We start from the raw sequence: 16103 nt of genomic DNA, 5'->3' as shown, positions 1-16103 counted from the left end.
ATAGAGAGAGCTGCAGCAGAATGGACGTGCCCCCTGAGCTGTGATAGGGAGAGAGCTGCAGCAGAAAGGACGTGCCCCATAAGCTGTGATAGAGAGAGCTGCAGCAGAAAGGACGTGCCCCCTGAGCTGTGATAGGGAGAGAGCTGCAGCAGAAAGTACATGCCCCGTGAGCTGTGATACAGAGAGCTGCAGCAGAATGGACGTGCCCCATGAGCTGTGATAGAGAGAGCTGCAGAAGAAAGGACGTGCCCCATGAGCTGTGATAGAGAGAGCTGCAACAGAATGGACGTGCCCCATGAGCTGTGATAGAGAGAGCTGCAGCAGAAAGGACGTGCCCCATGAGCTGTGATAGAGAGAGCTGCAGCAGAAAGGACGTGCCCCATGAGCTGTGATAGAGAGAGCTGCAGCAGAAAGGACGTGCCCCATGAGCTGTGATAGAGAGAGCTGCAGCAGAATGGACGTGCCCCCTGAGCTGTGATAGGGAGAGAGCTGCAGCAGAAAGGACGTGCCCCATAAGCTGTGATAGAGAGAGCTGCAGCAGAAAGGACGTGCCCCCTGAGCTGTGATAGGGAGAGAGCTGCAGCAGAAAGTACATGCCCCGTGAGCTGTGATACAGAGAGCTGCAGCAGAATGGACGTGCCCCATGAGCTGTGATGGAGAGAGCTGCAGCAGAAAGGACGTGCCCCATGAGCTGTGATAGAGAGAGCTGCAGAAGAAAGGACATGTTCCCTGAGCTGTGATAGAGAGAGCTGCAGCAGAAAGGACATGCCCCATGAGCTGTGATGGAGAGAGCTGCAGCAGAAAGGACGTGCCCCATGAGCTGTGATAGGGAGAGCTGCAGCAGAATGGACCTGCCCCATGAGCTGTGATAGAGAGAGCTGCAGAAGAAAGGACGTGCCCCATGAGCTGTGATAGAGAGAGCTGCAGAAGAAAGGACGTGCCCCATGAGCTGCCACCCTGAAATAAATACAGCAGAACAATTGGAGCAGTGAAAGGGAATCTCTCTGGGCCCATGCGAGGTACAGAACTTGTCATGTACTATAGGATGTCCGATTTTCATTTTTTACATTAATCATGGGATAACCCCCTTTTAAAGGGGTGGCCAGGAGGTAAAAATTATTGGGAGAGTTGGATGTATGACTCCTTTTATTTTCCTTTCCCAATTATTTACCCCCTAGAGAACCCCTTTAACATGGCATCAATACCCTACGTACCTCCAATGAGGCGGAGGACTGTTTGGGCTCCTCAGACATAGTGGGTCCAAGTGAAATAACCCTCTGCATCCCTTATACCAACTTCAGTTTGCAAGTCCTATACACTAGAGCAGAGGCAGGTAGATGTAAATGGTATTGCTAAGCGCCACATTACTCTGCTAGGAGTGTGGGCACAGCTAGAACGGCAGGTGGCTCCTAGGTTGGCACAATCCATTAGCATTAGATCTCACCGAGCTGTGAACGTGAAATTGAAAGGGATTTACGTCTATTTTCTGCACAAGCTCAAGTAGGCGCAATCACATCGTAATGTGGACTGACCAATGAAGGATCATTCCAGAGGAGCAAACATTTAAAGGGAGCCCGTCACCAGGGAGTTCGCGGATAAACCGGGCACATCAGCGAACCATTGCTTCATTCTGGAGAAAAAGGGCTTTTAATCCATATGCAAATGAGCAGTTAAGTGCACTGAGGGCGGGCCCAAGCCACTGTGTGCACCCTTGCCCCTTTTCCTCCTTCTGTCACCTGACCTCAAATTCTTGATTGACCTCACCAGGTGCGATAATTATACCTGGGCCTGTCAATCAAGAAGCAGAGGGAGGGGCAAAGGTGCACAGAGCGGCTTGGGCCTGCCCCCAGTGCACTTAAAGGAGTTGTCCAAGCTCAGGATAGGTCATCAATATCAGACCAGCAGGGGTCCAACACCCCCACCGATCACGCGCCGTCTCCCGTCTCTCTTCCTGCTATGTCTGTGCCTATGGTAAAGCAGCAGCAGATAGGAAGAGAGACGGGAGACGGCGCGTGCACAACTGCACACTGCGCGCGCCGTCTCCTCATACAGCTGATCGGCATGGGTGCCGGGTGTCTAACAGGGAATTTCCCCGTTCATAAATGAAATGTGTGTATGTATATATATCATGCAAGAGATGCAGATGCATTCCCATCGCCTGGAACTTAGGGTGTAACATGCCAATGAGATCCAGCAGTGGAGCTACCGAAACCCTAATTAGGAGAACCGTCTCCGTCATGAGCCTGTCCCTCACTTCAACGAGTCGTATCTGAGTTTATAGAAGGGAACAGTCCCCAAAGATGCGCAAAGTGGGTTAATGATAACACGGCTGTTTCTAGTCCACGAGGCGTGGCGTCTCAGCAACTTGTCACCAAGCCTAATTAATGGCGCTGCCTGTCATCACAGGGGACACAAAGCTGAGCTGGGCTTCGGAAGGTAGAGATTCGCTGCCACCTGGTGGTGAATATTATGAAAGCCGTCAAAACCAAAAGTTTCACAGATGAGCGAATATAATGTGTTTACAACAAGATAATATGTAAAAGAAACATCAAAAGATTTCCCTTGTTTCCTATTTCCCTATATATTCAACTGCTATTGCTGACAGACAGACAGACAGACAGACAGACATTCATTCCTTTCTCTGGTTCCAACCTGTGGGGACCTGAGTACTGATAAGAAGTAGTGAATAGTGATCTGGATTAATGAAGACTTAACTTTTACTTTTGATACAATATCAAATAAATTGAGATATATCCCTCAAAATATACTAGAGGCTGAGTACACAATACAATTTGGGGGGGCGGGGGTCTTTTGGAAACACAGACAGCTGTGTCTACACTTGTACAATCAGTGTCGGACACTAGAGGTAACAAGGGCTGATCTGCACTAGACAAGGTAGCAGCAATCATTGTATACGGGCAGCCTGTGTGCACAAGTCAAGCAATAATGCAGAAAGGAGCACATAGCAGTGTATACATAATGCGCAGCGACATACAGAAGACATACAATGATTAGGTGTAAAAGAAAAAAAGTGCAACAAACATGCACAGCTACGCCTATATCATAAGGTACACGGCATCATTGAAACCCAGTGTCCTACCCTACAGATGGTGGGTTCTCCAGACACCTCCGTTCTGATGTTTCTTGTTAGGGTGGTCCGGTTTGACAGAAGAGTCAGTACGATGTGGGGGGATCACAGGAAGATGTTCCTTTTTATCCCTAGACGACCCTCGGGACCCTACAATAGTCCTGTTAGTCTAACCACGGGCTATCCCACTAGTTGGGCCCCTGTCCGGAACCTAACCCTGGAATTGCATTCCCTATTTAGCCCTGAAAAGATCCCAACATGCGCGTTTCTGAGGCAGAAACAATCCTCTCATCAGGGGAATATGTAGAATGGGCCAAAATATGATTCGCTTGCCGGAGACGATGTTCACCGCCAAGCAATTGCTGGGAGTAGCGCTTACCAGCAAGTACAAGAGCCACTAGGAGCAATGGCTCCCAGATGGAGTAGAATGCACAGGTAGGTGCACAACCTACAGGGAAAGAAAGAAGGGGACAGATGGAGACCCCCTCCCTTCGTTGCAGTACACAGTTTGGGGCCGCAGGCATTGATGTTACCTGGCTTTTCTGCAGGAGCCCGCCGGTCTTTTAAAGCGACGCATCGGCATATACATGCGACGCGCAATATGGTGACGTCAGCCGTCACAAGGTATGGAAACGGCGCATGCGCGACGCGCAATACAGTGACCTCAGTCATCGCGGGATGTGGAGGCGGCGCATGCGCAGAAGAGTTTGCCAGGACCCAAAGTGTAGCGTGCATAGAGCGGCGCTTAGTGCGCCTGCGCCAGTGGCCAAAAGTGAAAGTAGGACACCGCGCAGGTGCGTCGCCTCCGATATATATGCTACAGCTTGAGGATACGCTGCTAGTTTCGCCAGGCATCACAGCTCTCATGCTAATATCGATAGCATGAGGGAAAGTTCCACAGTATACAGAATATAGGCATGGGGGCACTGTCCACCAAATGCATACTGTGGACACATGTTAAACATAAAAGGAACACAATATAGATACATATATAGTCCATACATACGGGCATTGATATAAAAGCACCATGTAGGTGTGCATTGATGGGCATCGGGATGTATGTCCATACAGTGTACACCTGAACAAACCCTGATGTGGGTATGTAATAAATGGAGAATGGTATTTGTGGTGGTTTAAAGTTTTAATTTCTTAACCGTGGCTAAAAAAGAGACTCAAAAGGGGAATGGTGGGCACCATGAAAGGTAGTCTATTCTACCAAAATATGGAGAAGAGTTCATCATTGGGACAGATATTACAGGAAGCAGCCAAAATGGAGCTGTTCATTCAAACCTCTAGAGGATACTGCGTGCTTCCCACTGTAGTAGGAGACGGTCCCAATCAGTGCCACGTATAGGTGGTGGGATTTTGTCAATGCCTATAGCCCCAATACAGCTGGGGTCCCCGCCGTGGTTGTCATTCACATGCCGGGCAACTGGTGTGTCACGTTCATTCGTGATGTCACCCAAGTGCTCCCCGAGGCGTCTACGCAGCTCTCTTTTGGTCTTTTCTATATATTCAAGTCCGCACACGCATGTGATCTTGTAGGACTTCTGCAAATTTGAACTGAAGAAGGTTTTGCTGCTTTGTAATATCTTGCAGGCCACACAGCCGCTACATCTATAACAGCCATTAATCTTACGGTCCAACCATGTGGCCCCTTGAGTGGCTGGGGTGTAGTGGCTATGGACAAGCATATGTTTGAGGCTACTGCCTCTCCTAAAAGAGATCTGCAGGTAACTGAAGACGGTCTCTTTAATTTCGGGGTCCATCAGTAGGACGGGCCAGTGCTTGCAAGGGTATCCCTGATCTGTCCTGATGCCTCATCGAAAGTTGCGATGAGGTGGATCTTTTTTACGGTCTCCTCTTTGACCTTGGGCACCAGGAGATCGGAGCGCTTTGCTGATAATGCGGTCCGATATGCTGGTTTTAGGACATCATTGGGATATCCTCTCTCATGGAGACCTTTGCTTGGTTGACGAACTCTGACTTACTGGAGCAGTTGCGTCTTAGGCGCAAATATAGACTTTTTGGTATGCCTCTTTTCTGGGAAAAGGGGGGTGGCCACTGTCCAGGTGTAGTACATAGTTTGTCGACGTAGGCTTCCTGTAAATTGTAGTAAAGCTCATTTAAGGCACCTCTGGATACTTTGATATTCAGAAACGCCAAATTGTCCCTGTTTGCTTCTGATGTGAAGCGTAATCCCACTTCATTGGAGTTAAGTTTAAAGGGAACCTGTCACCAGGATTTTGGGTATAGAGCTGAGGACATGAGTTGCTAGATGGCCACTAGCACATCCGCAATACCCAGTCCCCATAGCTCTGTGTGCTTTTATTGTGTAAAAATACAGATTTGATACATATGCAAATTAACCTGAGATGAGTCAGAGCTTGAAAATATGACTCTTCTCTAGTCACACAAGTAAGATATGACTCTTATGTTAATTTGCATATGTATCAAATCGGTTTTTTTACCTTGTGACGGCTGACGTCACCATATTGCGCGTCGCATGTATATGCCGATGCTTCGCTTTAAAAGACTGGCGGGCTCCTGCAGAAAAGCCAGGTAACATCAATGCCTGCGGCCCCAAACTGTGTACTGCAACGAAGGGAGGGGGTCTCCATCTGTCCCCTTCTTTCTTTCCCTGTATGTTGTGCACCTACCTGTGCATTCATTGCTCCTAGTGGTTCTTGTACTTGCTGGTAAGCGCTACTCCCAGCATTTGCTTGGCGGTGAACATCGTCTCCGGCAAGCGAATCATATTTTGGCCCATTCTACATATTCCCCTGATGAGAGGATTGTTTCTGCCTCAGAAACGCGCATGTTGGGATCTTTTCAGGGCTAAATAGGGAATGCAATTCCAGGGTTAGGTTCCGGACGGGGGCCCAACTAGTGGGATAGCCCGTGGTTAGACTAACAGGACTATTGTAGGGTCCCGAGGGTCGTCTAGGGATAAAAAGGAACATCTTCCTGTGATCCCCCCACATCGTACTGACTCTTCTGTCAAACCGGACCACCCTAACAAGAAACATCGGAACGGAGGTGTCTGGAGAACCCACCATCTGTAGGGTAGGACACTGGGTTTCAATGATGCCGTGTACCTTATGATATAGGCGTAGCTGTGCATGTTTGTTGCACTTTTTTTCTTTTACACCTAATCATTGTATGTATTCTGTGTCGCTGCGCATTATGTATACACTGCTATGTGCTCTTTTCTGCATTATTGCTTGACTTGTGCACACAGGCTGCCCGTATACAATGATTGCTGCTACCTTGCCTAGTGCAGATCAGCCCTTGTTACCTCTAGTGTCCGACACTGATTGTACAAGTGTAGACACAGCTGTCTGTTTTAATTTCTTAACCGTGGCTAAAAAAGACTCAAAAGGGGAATGGTGGGCACCATGAAAGGTAGAGTCTATTCTACCAAAATATGGAGAAGAGTTCATCATTGGGACAGATATTACAGGAATCAGCCAAAATGGAGCTGATGGAGTAGAATAAGTTGTATTTTTATTTATTTATATTGAACAGGAAATGTATTTGTGGGGTGAAACTGAAAAAAATAAGACCAATTCTGCTAGTTTGTTTTCACAGCATTTACCTTGCACTAAAATCTACAACCTTAGGCCCCATGGACACTGCCTCGGATGTGGACCCATTAACTTTAATGGGGCCACAAAAGACGCAGACAGCACTCAGTGTGCGGTCCAAATCCGTTCCGTGGTCAGCATTTTTTTTTTTATATCTATCTAACCTGTCCTATTCTTGAACCCCTGAATTGTAAGGCGCTGCGGAGTATGTTGGCGCTATATAAGTAAATACTATTATGCCATGTGCAGCTTCCTCCTCCCTGCCACTCTAAGGGCTCATACACAACCGTATGCCCTCAGAGACATACGATCCGTGTACGGGCCATATCTCCCAGAGTGGCATACATAGTGCGAACAGCATCATAGGTTACTATGATGCTGTGCACATCGGGCTGCCCGCGGGACAACAGTCACACGGGTGGCCCAATGCGTGCATCATAGTAACCCATCATGCTGTGCACACAATGTATGCTGCTCCGGGACATATGGCAGGAAGGGCATATACGGTCATGTGCATGAGCCCTAAGGGTCCATTCACACATCTGCAAATTGGGTCTGCATCCGTTCCACAATTTTACAGAACAGGTGTAGACCCATTCATTTTCAATGGGGCCGGAATGTGCAGTCGGCATCTGCAATTGCGGATCCGCAAAAAAATAATAGAACATGTCCTATTCTTGTCCACAATTGCAGACAATTAATGTCATTTTCTATGAGTGCCAGCGATGTGTGGTCCACAAAATGCACATTGCCGGTTGCAGTGTTTGGTGGACCCACAAAACACATGGACGTGTGAATGGACTTTAAGGGCTAGTTTCACATCACATTTTTTGCCCTACATTTAACATACACTGGAGGAAAAAAATATGTAAAGTACAGTACACATCAACAAAGAGCTGCAATACCAGAGAGCCCAGTGAAGAGAAAAAAATATTGGAGTCACAACTTCAATCAACTGGTTGCTGGGGCACTACAAGTCAGACCCCCACCGATGCAACAGTGAACTCTATTCTAATTACAAGTTTTTGTTGGCAACTTTCTGCAACAGTCTACACCAAAATTTTGCCAAGTACAATGCAAGTGACAAACCCAATTTACACGGCATAAAAAATTGCCACATTGTAAAGACTTTAGCTCCACATCAGGCCCTCTCTACATCCCTCATTACAGTCATCAGCTCAGTCTGCATGTTAAACATGCAGATTTTAGTAAAGATTCAGTAAACTGATGGAATCCATTTATCTGCTTACGGGACATGAAGTCTCACTACAGTCAATGCCAACAACCTTGTCCTTTATCCTGTAGGTGGAAGCAAAATAACCCAGAGCCCAAGGTGCCCTCACACAAGGAATTCTGCGACTCCTGACGGTGGTACCAAGACAGATATGAAAAACTCAAGGACAGCATTATCGAACACTTTGTTTTATTAACAGTTCTAGGTTTATTTTTTCTTCTCCACATCCTGTTCTGCAGCTTCCTTGGCTCTCTTGGCACGGATGCCGAAGAGCCGGGCATTGGCACGTGCCATACGCAGACTGGCAAATGCTTTGAAGTTCTTCTCTTCCTCTGTGATGATTCTTGGTTTTTCTTTCTTGTACACCTAAAAGAAAAAAATAAGAAAATGGTGAAATCCCCAGCTCATACGTACACTACGAGATATGACAACTCAAGCCCATCATCCACAAAGTACCAAGAAACCTGCCAGTAAACAGCCAAGAACTGCAAGGGAACCGTGTCCGTCAGCACTATCCAAAAGGTCCAGATTGGTTTCGACCAGACACATTTAAAGGGGCATTCTTATCCTAGACCTAGATATTTATGTCTGACTGAGGTGGGTCCAATCATGAGACCCTACCTGCTGCTGTGAATGGAGAGATGGATGTGCATATCGTACATTAACTTCTATGTGAGTTCTAAATATGTGAGGTCTTTCTCAAAACTCTGATGAAGTGAATGGAGACATGAGCGACCGCCTGCATTCAGTGACCCCTGCCTATCAGATGTTCATAACATACCCAGTGGATATGCCATAAATGTTTAAGATAAGAATACACTTTTAAAAATGGTTTCCGGAACAAACTCCTTGATCTATCCTGAGGATGGGTCATGAATAAGATCAGTGAGGGTCTCGCACCCATCGGCAGCTGCTGGTTCCAGAATATCACAGCTCCGTACACTGTAGTAGCCGGTTATTGCAGCTCATGTAAACACAACTGCAGTGTTCCTGCTATTGACACTTTTGGCCCAAAACCTGCGGCTTCTGCCAACAGCTGATTGGTCGGGGTACTGGGTGTTCGACTCACACAAACCTAGTTTATAATGCATCTTATGGATTGGCTAAACCATCAATACATAGGACCTAGGGTCTATTTACCTGGTTGCAGCAGTGACACCGTGCCAAAAACACAAAACTGCTGCAGCAATCACTGGCCTCAGCAGTGCACCAATGAGGCCAGCGTTGTGGTCATTGCTGCAGCTGGGTAAACATGTCCTGGCCAAGAGAACAGCAATGGTGGTGGCAGCATCTGCCAGGTGAGTAGTAATCACCTATTTAATGCAAGTGGATCCCAGGTTGTCTGGTTTCTTTCAGAAACTGGACAACCCTTTTTTGGCTTAAAAAAAGTACCGTTATGTCATTTATGATATATCCAAAGTAATACCACTTAATAGGGATAGACCGATATTGATAATCTGTACTTTCAGGCCGATAATTGATAGATATTCTGTGCATTTTCATTTTTGAGAAAAACAAAATTCCTACACAGATCTGCTGAATATGTTTATTGTTAACGTGTAGCTTTTTTTGTAAATCTTTTTTCATTTATACTTAATATTTTGGCGTTTGTTTTTTTACTACCTTTTAGCCCCTTTAGGGTCTAGAACCCTTGTCCTATTCACCCTGATAGATCTCTATTAGGATGAATAGGACTTCACACTGTACATAGTGCACACAGCAGCAGGGAGCTGACCATGGCAGACAGGGCTTCAGTAGCATCCTGGCTGCCATGGTAACCAATTAGAGCCCCAGGATTACACTGCTAGGGGTCCAATCAGAAGCTGCCACTGCCACCAATGAGGGGGGGGGACCCTGTGGCCACTGCCACCAACGATTAATACTGGGGAACTTGGGTGGGGGGGCGGGATGCAATGCGCCAAAGATATCTCTCCCATTAATTCATATACAGGAGGCGGGTGCTGTCTGCAGAATCATATAGCCGCACCCGACCTCTCAGCGTTAGCTGCGATCTGCGGCAGTTAACCCCTGCCTCACCTGAGGGGTTAAGTGCCGCGGATAGCAGCTACCACTCAGAGGTCGGGTGCGGCTATATGATTCTGCAGCCAGCTCCCACCTCCTGTCGAATTTGAATGAATGAGGGAGTTAACATCATTGGTGGCATGGGTGGCCACAGCCCAGCCCCTCCCGTCCTCATTGGTGACAGCAGCGCGATCCTTGTTCCCGATTTGTTATCAGCATCTATTTTGCCGATACCGATAACTTTAAAAATCCTGAATATCGGCCGATAACCTGTCAATCCCTACCACTTAAGCAGATAACGAATTTTTAAGGCCATAGCCCAAAATGTAGCCAGTGACTGTCTGCACATAAATGCAGCCAGCTGATATCATTTTCACTCATGGAGTTGTCACATTTAAAGCACCATACCTGCCTGGTACCAACAGCATTAGCAGAAAAAAATTAATAAAATACATCTCAAATTAGGACCTAAGCAACCACCTAGATCTCATGCAAGTGGTAGTGCGATTCCATCTATAGCCAGCTTAAATATATACATCAAGAATGACAAATCGTAAGAACTTACACTGCGGATGGGCATGACTGTGCTCTTAAGTTGGGTGGCCATCTTCAATTCTTCAGCCTGGAAAGGGAAAGAATATGTTGGAATAAGTATCTTGTAGAGGCTGCATGCAAGAATCAAGATTTAATTTTCAACTTACAAGCTCAAACAAAAGATACACATACTGGAGACCTCATCTTCCGACTGTAGATTTAAAGGGGTATTCCCACATCAAAGTGAAGGAATGTTGCTAGGGCATGCTACAACTTTATGATTAGTACAAATCCATTCTCAAGAACTTTCACGATCTTGAAGGAAAGGGCACGGCGCTCATGTACAGCTGCAGTAGCAGCGCTGAAGGGACATACTGCATCTACTGCACCACGGACAGAGCTGTGGATTTCCGGAGCTACATTGAAACAGATCGGCACAGGTGCAGAGTGTTAGACCCCAGCCGATCAGAGGCTAAGCCATCAATAACAAAATCCTGAAATATCCCACTCCCAGCTGGGCAGGGAACAGCTACACGACCCTATTCGCCTGAACGGAGATCTGCTGAAGTTTCCTGCACAGAGGATGTAAGGGCTGTTCTGTGCAGGGAAAAACAATGGAGAGGCAGAACCACATAAGCCTGTGGACCATCAACTAACATCAGTGGGGGTGTCAGAAGTTGGACCCCAACTGATCAAAGTGACAGCATTGCCTAGCAACATTTCACCAACCAACTATCTGAATGTTAAGGACGTTAAGGCCAATTTGAGTCTTGTCAGGCTTTCACACTAGCGTTTTTTCTAGATCCAGCAGGGTTCAGCAAAAAAGGCTTCCATTACTGATAATACAACCGTCTGCATCAGTTATGAACGGATCCGGTTGTATTATCTAACATAGCCAAGACGGATCAGTCATGAACTCCATTGAAAGTCAATGGGGGACGGATCCGTTTTCTATTGTGTGTCAGAGAAAACAGATCTGTTTTCATTGACTTGCATTGGGAGTCATGACGGATCCGTCTTGCTCCGCATCCCAGGACAGAAAGCAAACTGCAACATGTTGCGGTTTTCTCTCCGGTCTGGGAACGCAACTAAACCGAACAGAATGCATTTTGGAGCGTTCAGTTCTGTCCCCATTAACAATGAATGGGGACAAAACTGAAGCGTTTTTTTTTCCGTATTGAGCTCCTATGATGGCACTCAATACCGGAAAACTAGTGTGAAAGTAGCCTTCCATGTGCTCCACAGAGCAGCAAGTACAAAAACTAAAATAATTGTAAATGAAATCTAAAAATAGTTATAAAGGTTTACACAAATCAGTAACAGTTTAGTCAACATCCAGACTGGTGGCTGAACACTACTTACAGAGCCGTCTCCCTTCTTGGGTGCAGAGGGTTTGCGTGGGAAGATGATCAGTTTGGAGCGGTACTCTTTCAGTCTCTGCACATTGGCCTGCAGGGATTCTGTAGACTTATTGCGGCGACGGTGATCCACAGAGATGCCAATAGTGCGGGCAACCTTCTTGTTGATGCCAGCTGCCTGCAAAACATAGCACACACACCTTTAAAATGGGGCCCAACACCACAGACAAAGACCGCTGACCAGCTCTGACAGCCATCAGAAGAAAGGGTTCAAGGGAATCATCACAGAAATGCAGAGATTCCGGAGAATTTGTCATCACATAGCTGTCAGTAGCTAATCATGTTGATCACAATACAACGCCCAATATGTGCTCTGCAGAGCACGACAACTTCAGAGAACAAATAGCTAGATGTAGCAGAGCCGAGTTTACCCCTTTACACAATTCAGGTTGGGTGTCATTTAAAATGAATCACTTGCTTAGCTCTGAGCCATTTGTACACGATACAAAGTCATGGAGGGGGAGATGTATTAAAAAGGATGCAAAGAAAGTGTTGATATGAGAAAATTCTCCACTTTCCCCTCAAATTCCAGCAAATCTTCTTACAGGGCTTGTCTCTAAGGAGAGCGAGTACCGTACCCAAGCTGCATCCAAGGCATCGCACTGAGCCAGCCAGAATCCTACTCCATACTAAGGAGGGGGCAAGCACCCCAAGACAGCAATCTACAGATGAATATTTGACTTTGCTAACTTCCCTTATGACTCAAGGCTTGTTAAAGTTGGATTTTGACCACTAGGGAGCCACTCTTTGCACCTTCATCTCCCCCAAATAGTTAATTTACAGAATACCATAGGACTACAGTTTATCCGTGCCCATGTTCACTCACCTTAAGTTCCTCCAGGGTGAAGCCTCTGCCGAGTCGCACCTTTGTGTGGTATCTGATAGTTGGACACCTCACCACCGGCCTGACTGGTCCAGTGATGGGTCTTGGAGCTATCCGACGGGCTTTGGCCTGACGTGCCTTGCGCCTATTTGGTAAAGAGATGGAAGTACAGGTTAGATGCTACCAAAGCCTCACAGATAAGTGTTTTCACCACACAACGTCCATTGCAAACATTTCTCAAGCTATAAAGCCTGTATTACACTGGCAGATAGTCGGCCAGATCGCTAATAACCATTCATAGGAACGATAGTGATGATCTGGCAGTGTACTAATGCCACCGATTAACAGACGAACAAACAAACGCCCATTCATCGGGCAATCATGTAGGCTTAAAAATCACAGCTTGCTGGCGGCAGAGATTGTGCCATCTAACCTATATCTACTACTGGCAAACAAGTCAAAATCGGGATGAATGATGGTATTAGCGATCGCTCCTCCCCATACAGTGGAGGAGATTGCTGCATGTAATAGCAGCGTTCTCCTCCACTAACGAGTAGGCAATTGTTGGGAAGAAATGCTTCCTTCCCGACAATCGTGTGCCTGATCTGCTAGTGTAATACTAGCCTAACCCATGGACAACAGCGACCAATCTGCCTAACACACAGACACCCCAGTGATGCCAGGCAGTGATCTAGCAGTAATCATCCAGTCACACAACGCCGTCTACAGTCATCAGGTGGAAAGGGGTTCAAATATGGAGTCATCACAGAAGCTGCAGAGATTCCGGAGAATTTGTCATCATCTGACTGTAGACCTGCGCCACACACTGCAAACCCAGATCTGTCCGTCAACTGACCTGCGGATCTTTCTGGCGGGCTGGTTAAACCAGGTGGCCACTCGCCGCTGCCAGTCCTTGTGGAAGTGAGGCTTCAAGATCATGCCATTCCTGCTGGGGGCCATGGCGACTTAATCCCTAAAAGACAGGGGAAAAAAACACATTAGTATATCTGTACAGAGCCTATATACATCTATATAGGCTTGAGAAAGGGTCAATTGTAGAGCCGAAACGTCGCCACTCTATGGGTGAATAAATCTTTTGGATTTTGTTTTATCCTATGCTGGAGTGCTGCTCTCTTTCATAAATATATATATCTCATCAGTCGGCAACCAAATCTCCCCCCCCCCCCCCCCCATCAGCTGAGTCGTCAATAGTAAATCTTCATACGGCCTGACATATGTACAGACAGATGAATAATACGGTATGGCAACATCCAGTGGGTCTCAGTGTAATCCATCATGAACACAGGTAAGGATATACACATAAGGGGGTCCAATTGTTTACCGACAGCCGCACAGCCTATTAAATTACTATTAACCAGGCAATTGTCTACGAGCAATAACTATTGGGTTGACATGTACTAAACGAGGCCGGGAATCCAACCTCGATACTGTTACTTCCACAGCTCTGGATCTGAATATTTAACAGTCAACTCCCCCTGAATGGAACAGCCCAGAGAGCAATCTCATCGGGAGACGGGACAGGTGACAAGCGAGACCCCCACTGACCACAATAATGGGGGCAGTCAGGACATGTGCAGCACCGCTCCATTCAAAGTCTACGGGACTAATGGCCAAGAACAGGACTCCGCTGTCTCCATAGGTTGGATGAGCGGCAGCGCACACGCTCGACCACCTCTCCAATCAAATGTGGGAACACCCCCTTTTGCATGAGCAGGGGTCCCCGTCCTGTGGGAAGGTGACAAGGGCCATTGATGGGGATTGTGTGCGATTAATGTTGTCCCCTGCATCTGCTTTCTGGGGGAAAGTCAGGCCGCCGCATCTACACAGATCCCAGTTAATATATTTACCAAATGTCCGACAGTGTGGGTCTGAGGGGGGCACTTGTGCCAAGTAACCACCTAAATACTCAGGACATAGGAGGAGCGGGGCCTTCATCAGTGAGGCCCAATATTTTCTCTTACTAGAGCCGTCCTCTCTCCTGCCAGGTCTGTTTTTTTAACTACCTGCACTCCTCATAGAATAACCATTCGGGAGCAGCTCCTCTTAGGACCATGTTGTCCTATCCCTCTATTATTCATACTATAAGCCACTCAATGATGCGCTAGCAGTAAGGGGGGCTGAACAGTAATGCTGTCTAATCAGCATTGCCAGTTTCAGACTGTGCAGGGATAACTCAACTGGTAACACCCAGCTGGACCTTTCCTGTAGTGTGATAAAGGTTTGGCACAACACAGTGATAACACTTGCTCCAGAATTGAGGTGACAGGGGAAATATAAGTCGTCACTAAACAGCCATGTCAGGAGAGGAGACCAGTCCTCCCATCCATCCAGCCTGACCAGTAGAGCAGCGCCATCATGGTCCGCAGGGACAGAGGAATGACTGGGACAGGGGGCTGTGGACTGGTCAGATTAGGGGGACTCTACAGCCAGGACTGGAGGACATGATCCATCACTAAGCCTTATAGGTGCAACCATGAAATGCTTCCCCTGCAGCAGACAGAACAGGTTCACAGGGAGGGGAGACCTATACACAGAAGGTCCGCAGGGTCAGGGCCCGCATACACCAGCCGTCTCCTCGCTCCCACACTGCTCCGCCGGTACACCCCGCTCTCAGGCCACGGCAGCGGGCTCAACCACCCCCAATAAGCCCCCCAAACCGAGGACCGGGAGCCGAGGATTAAATCCTAACCGTCTGCAGCAACCGACGACGCCCGGCGACTAAGGATGGAAACGGATAGAAAAACCTGCGGCCGAAGAACTACCAGACGTACCTCTACGGGGAAAAATGGCCGAAAAGAAAGGAAGAAGGTCGCGGTGCACTGTGGGATATCGAGCGCTAGGGCCAATCAGACGGGACTTCCCATTCCTAACCCCGCCTCCCGCATGCGCAGAACCAGTCACCTCACACTTATCACGTGATCCAGCATCCTTTCGTCATTTCCTGTGCGTCCAGCTGTGGAGGAGGAAGGAGATCTTGGAGTCCTCGCTCATGGAGGTCGTTAGCAGCCCTCATAGCTCAGGGATAGCACAACATGGTCCTAAGAGGAGCTGCTGCGGAATGGTTATTCCATGAGGAGTGCAGGTAGTTACTGAAACAGACCTGTCAGTAGAGGGGACAGCTCCTCCTATGTCCTGAGTATTTGGGTGGTTACTTGGTGGCAGAAGTGTTCCCCCTCTCCCAGGCCCATTCGGTACATATATTCACTGGGATCTGTGTGGATGGCGGCGGCCTGATTGTCCCCAGCATCTGCTTTCTGGGGGGAAAACATTAATCGGACACGATCCCCATGAATGGCCCTTGTCACCTTCCCATAGGACAGGGACCCTGCTCATGCAAAAGAGGGTGTTCCCACATTTGATTGGAGAGGCGGTCGAG

General features: G+C 47.6%; 1 protein-coding gene and 2 non-coding genes across 3 annotated transcripts; all 3 read right to left on the bottom strand.

Annotated features, from left to right (window-relative positions):
- Positions 1-8081: 8081 nt before the first annotated feature.
- On the bottom strand, positions 8082-15588 carry RPL13 (ribosomal protein L13). Its single transcript, XM_040410624.1, has 6 exons — positions 15499-15588; positions 13563-13679; positions 12710-12851; positions 11828-12001; positions 10497-10553; positions 8082-8275 (listed from the first exon to the last, which is right to left on the bottom strand). The coding sequence occupies exons 2-6, from the start codon at positions 13664-13666 to the stop codon at positions 8117-8119; spliced, it is 636 nt and encodes a 211-aa protein (XP_040266558.1). The 5' UTR covers positions 13667-13679; positions 15499-15588; the 3' UTR covers positions 8082-8116.
- Positions 12059-12142, bottom strand: LOC120981273. The gene has a single exon (XR_005774685.1). It is a non-coding gene; the product is annotated as a small nucleolar RNA MBII-202 (small nucleolar RNA).
- LOC120981276 lies at positions 13420-13506 on the bottom strand. Its single transcript, XR_005774687.1, has one exon. It is a non-coding gene; the product is annotated as a small nucleolar RNA MBII-202 (small nucleolar RNA).
- Positions 15589-16103: the final 515 nt, after the last annotated feature.

Source organism: Bufo bufo, chromosome 10 (assembly GCF_905171765.1).
Source record: "Bufo bufo chromosome 10, aBufBuf1.1, whole genome shotgun sequence".
NCBI classification, from domain to species: domain Eukaryota; kingdom Metazoa; phylum Chordata; class Amphibia; order Anura; family Bufonidae; genus Bufo; species Bufo bufo.
This window is presented reverse-complemented; position numbering and strand designations above follow the sequence as displayed.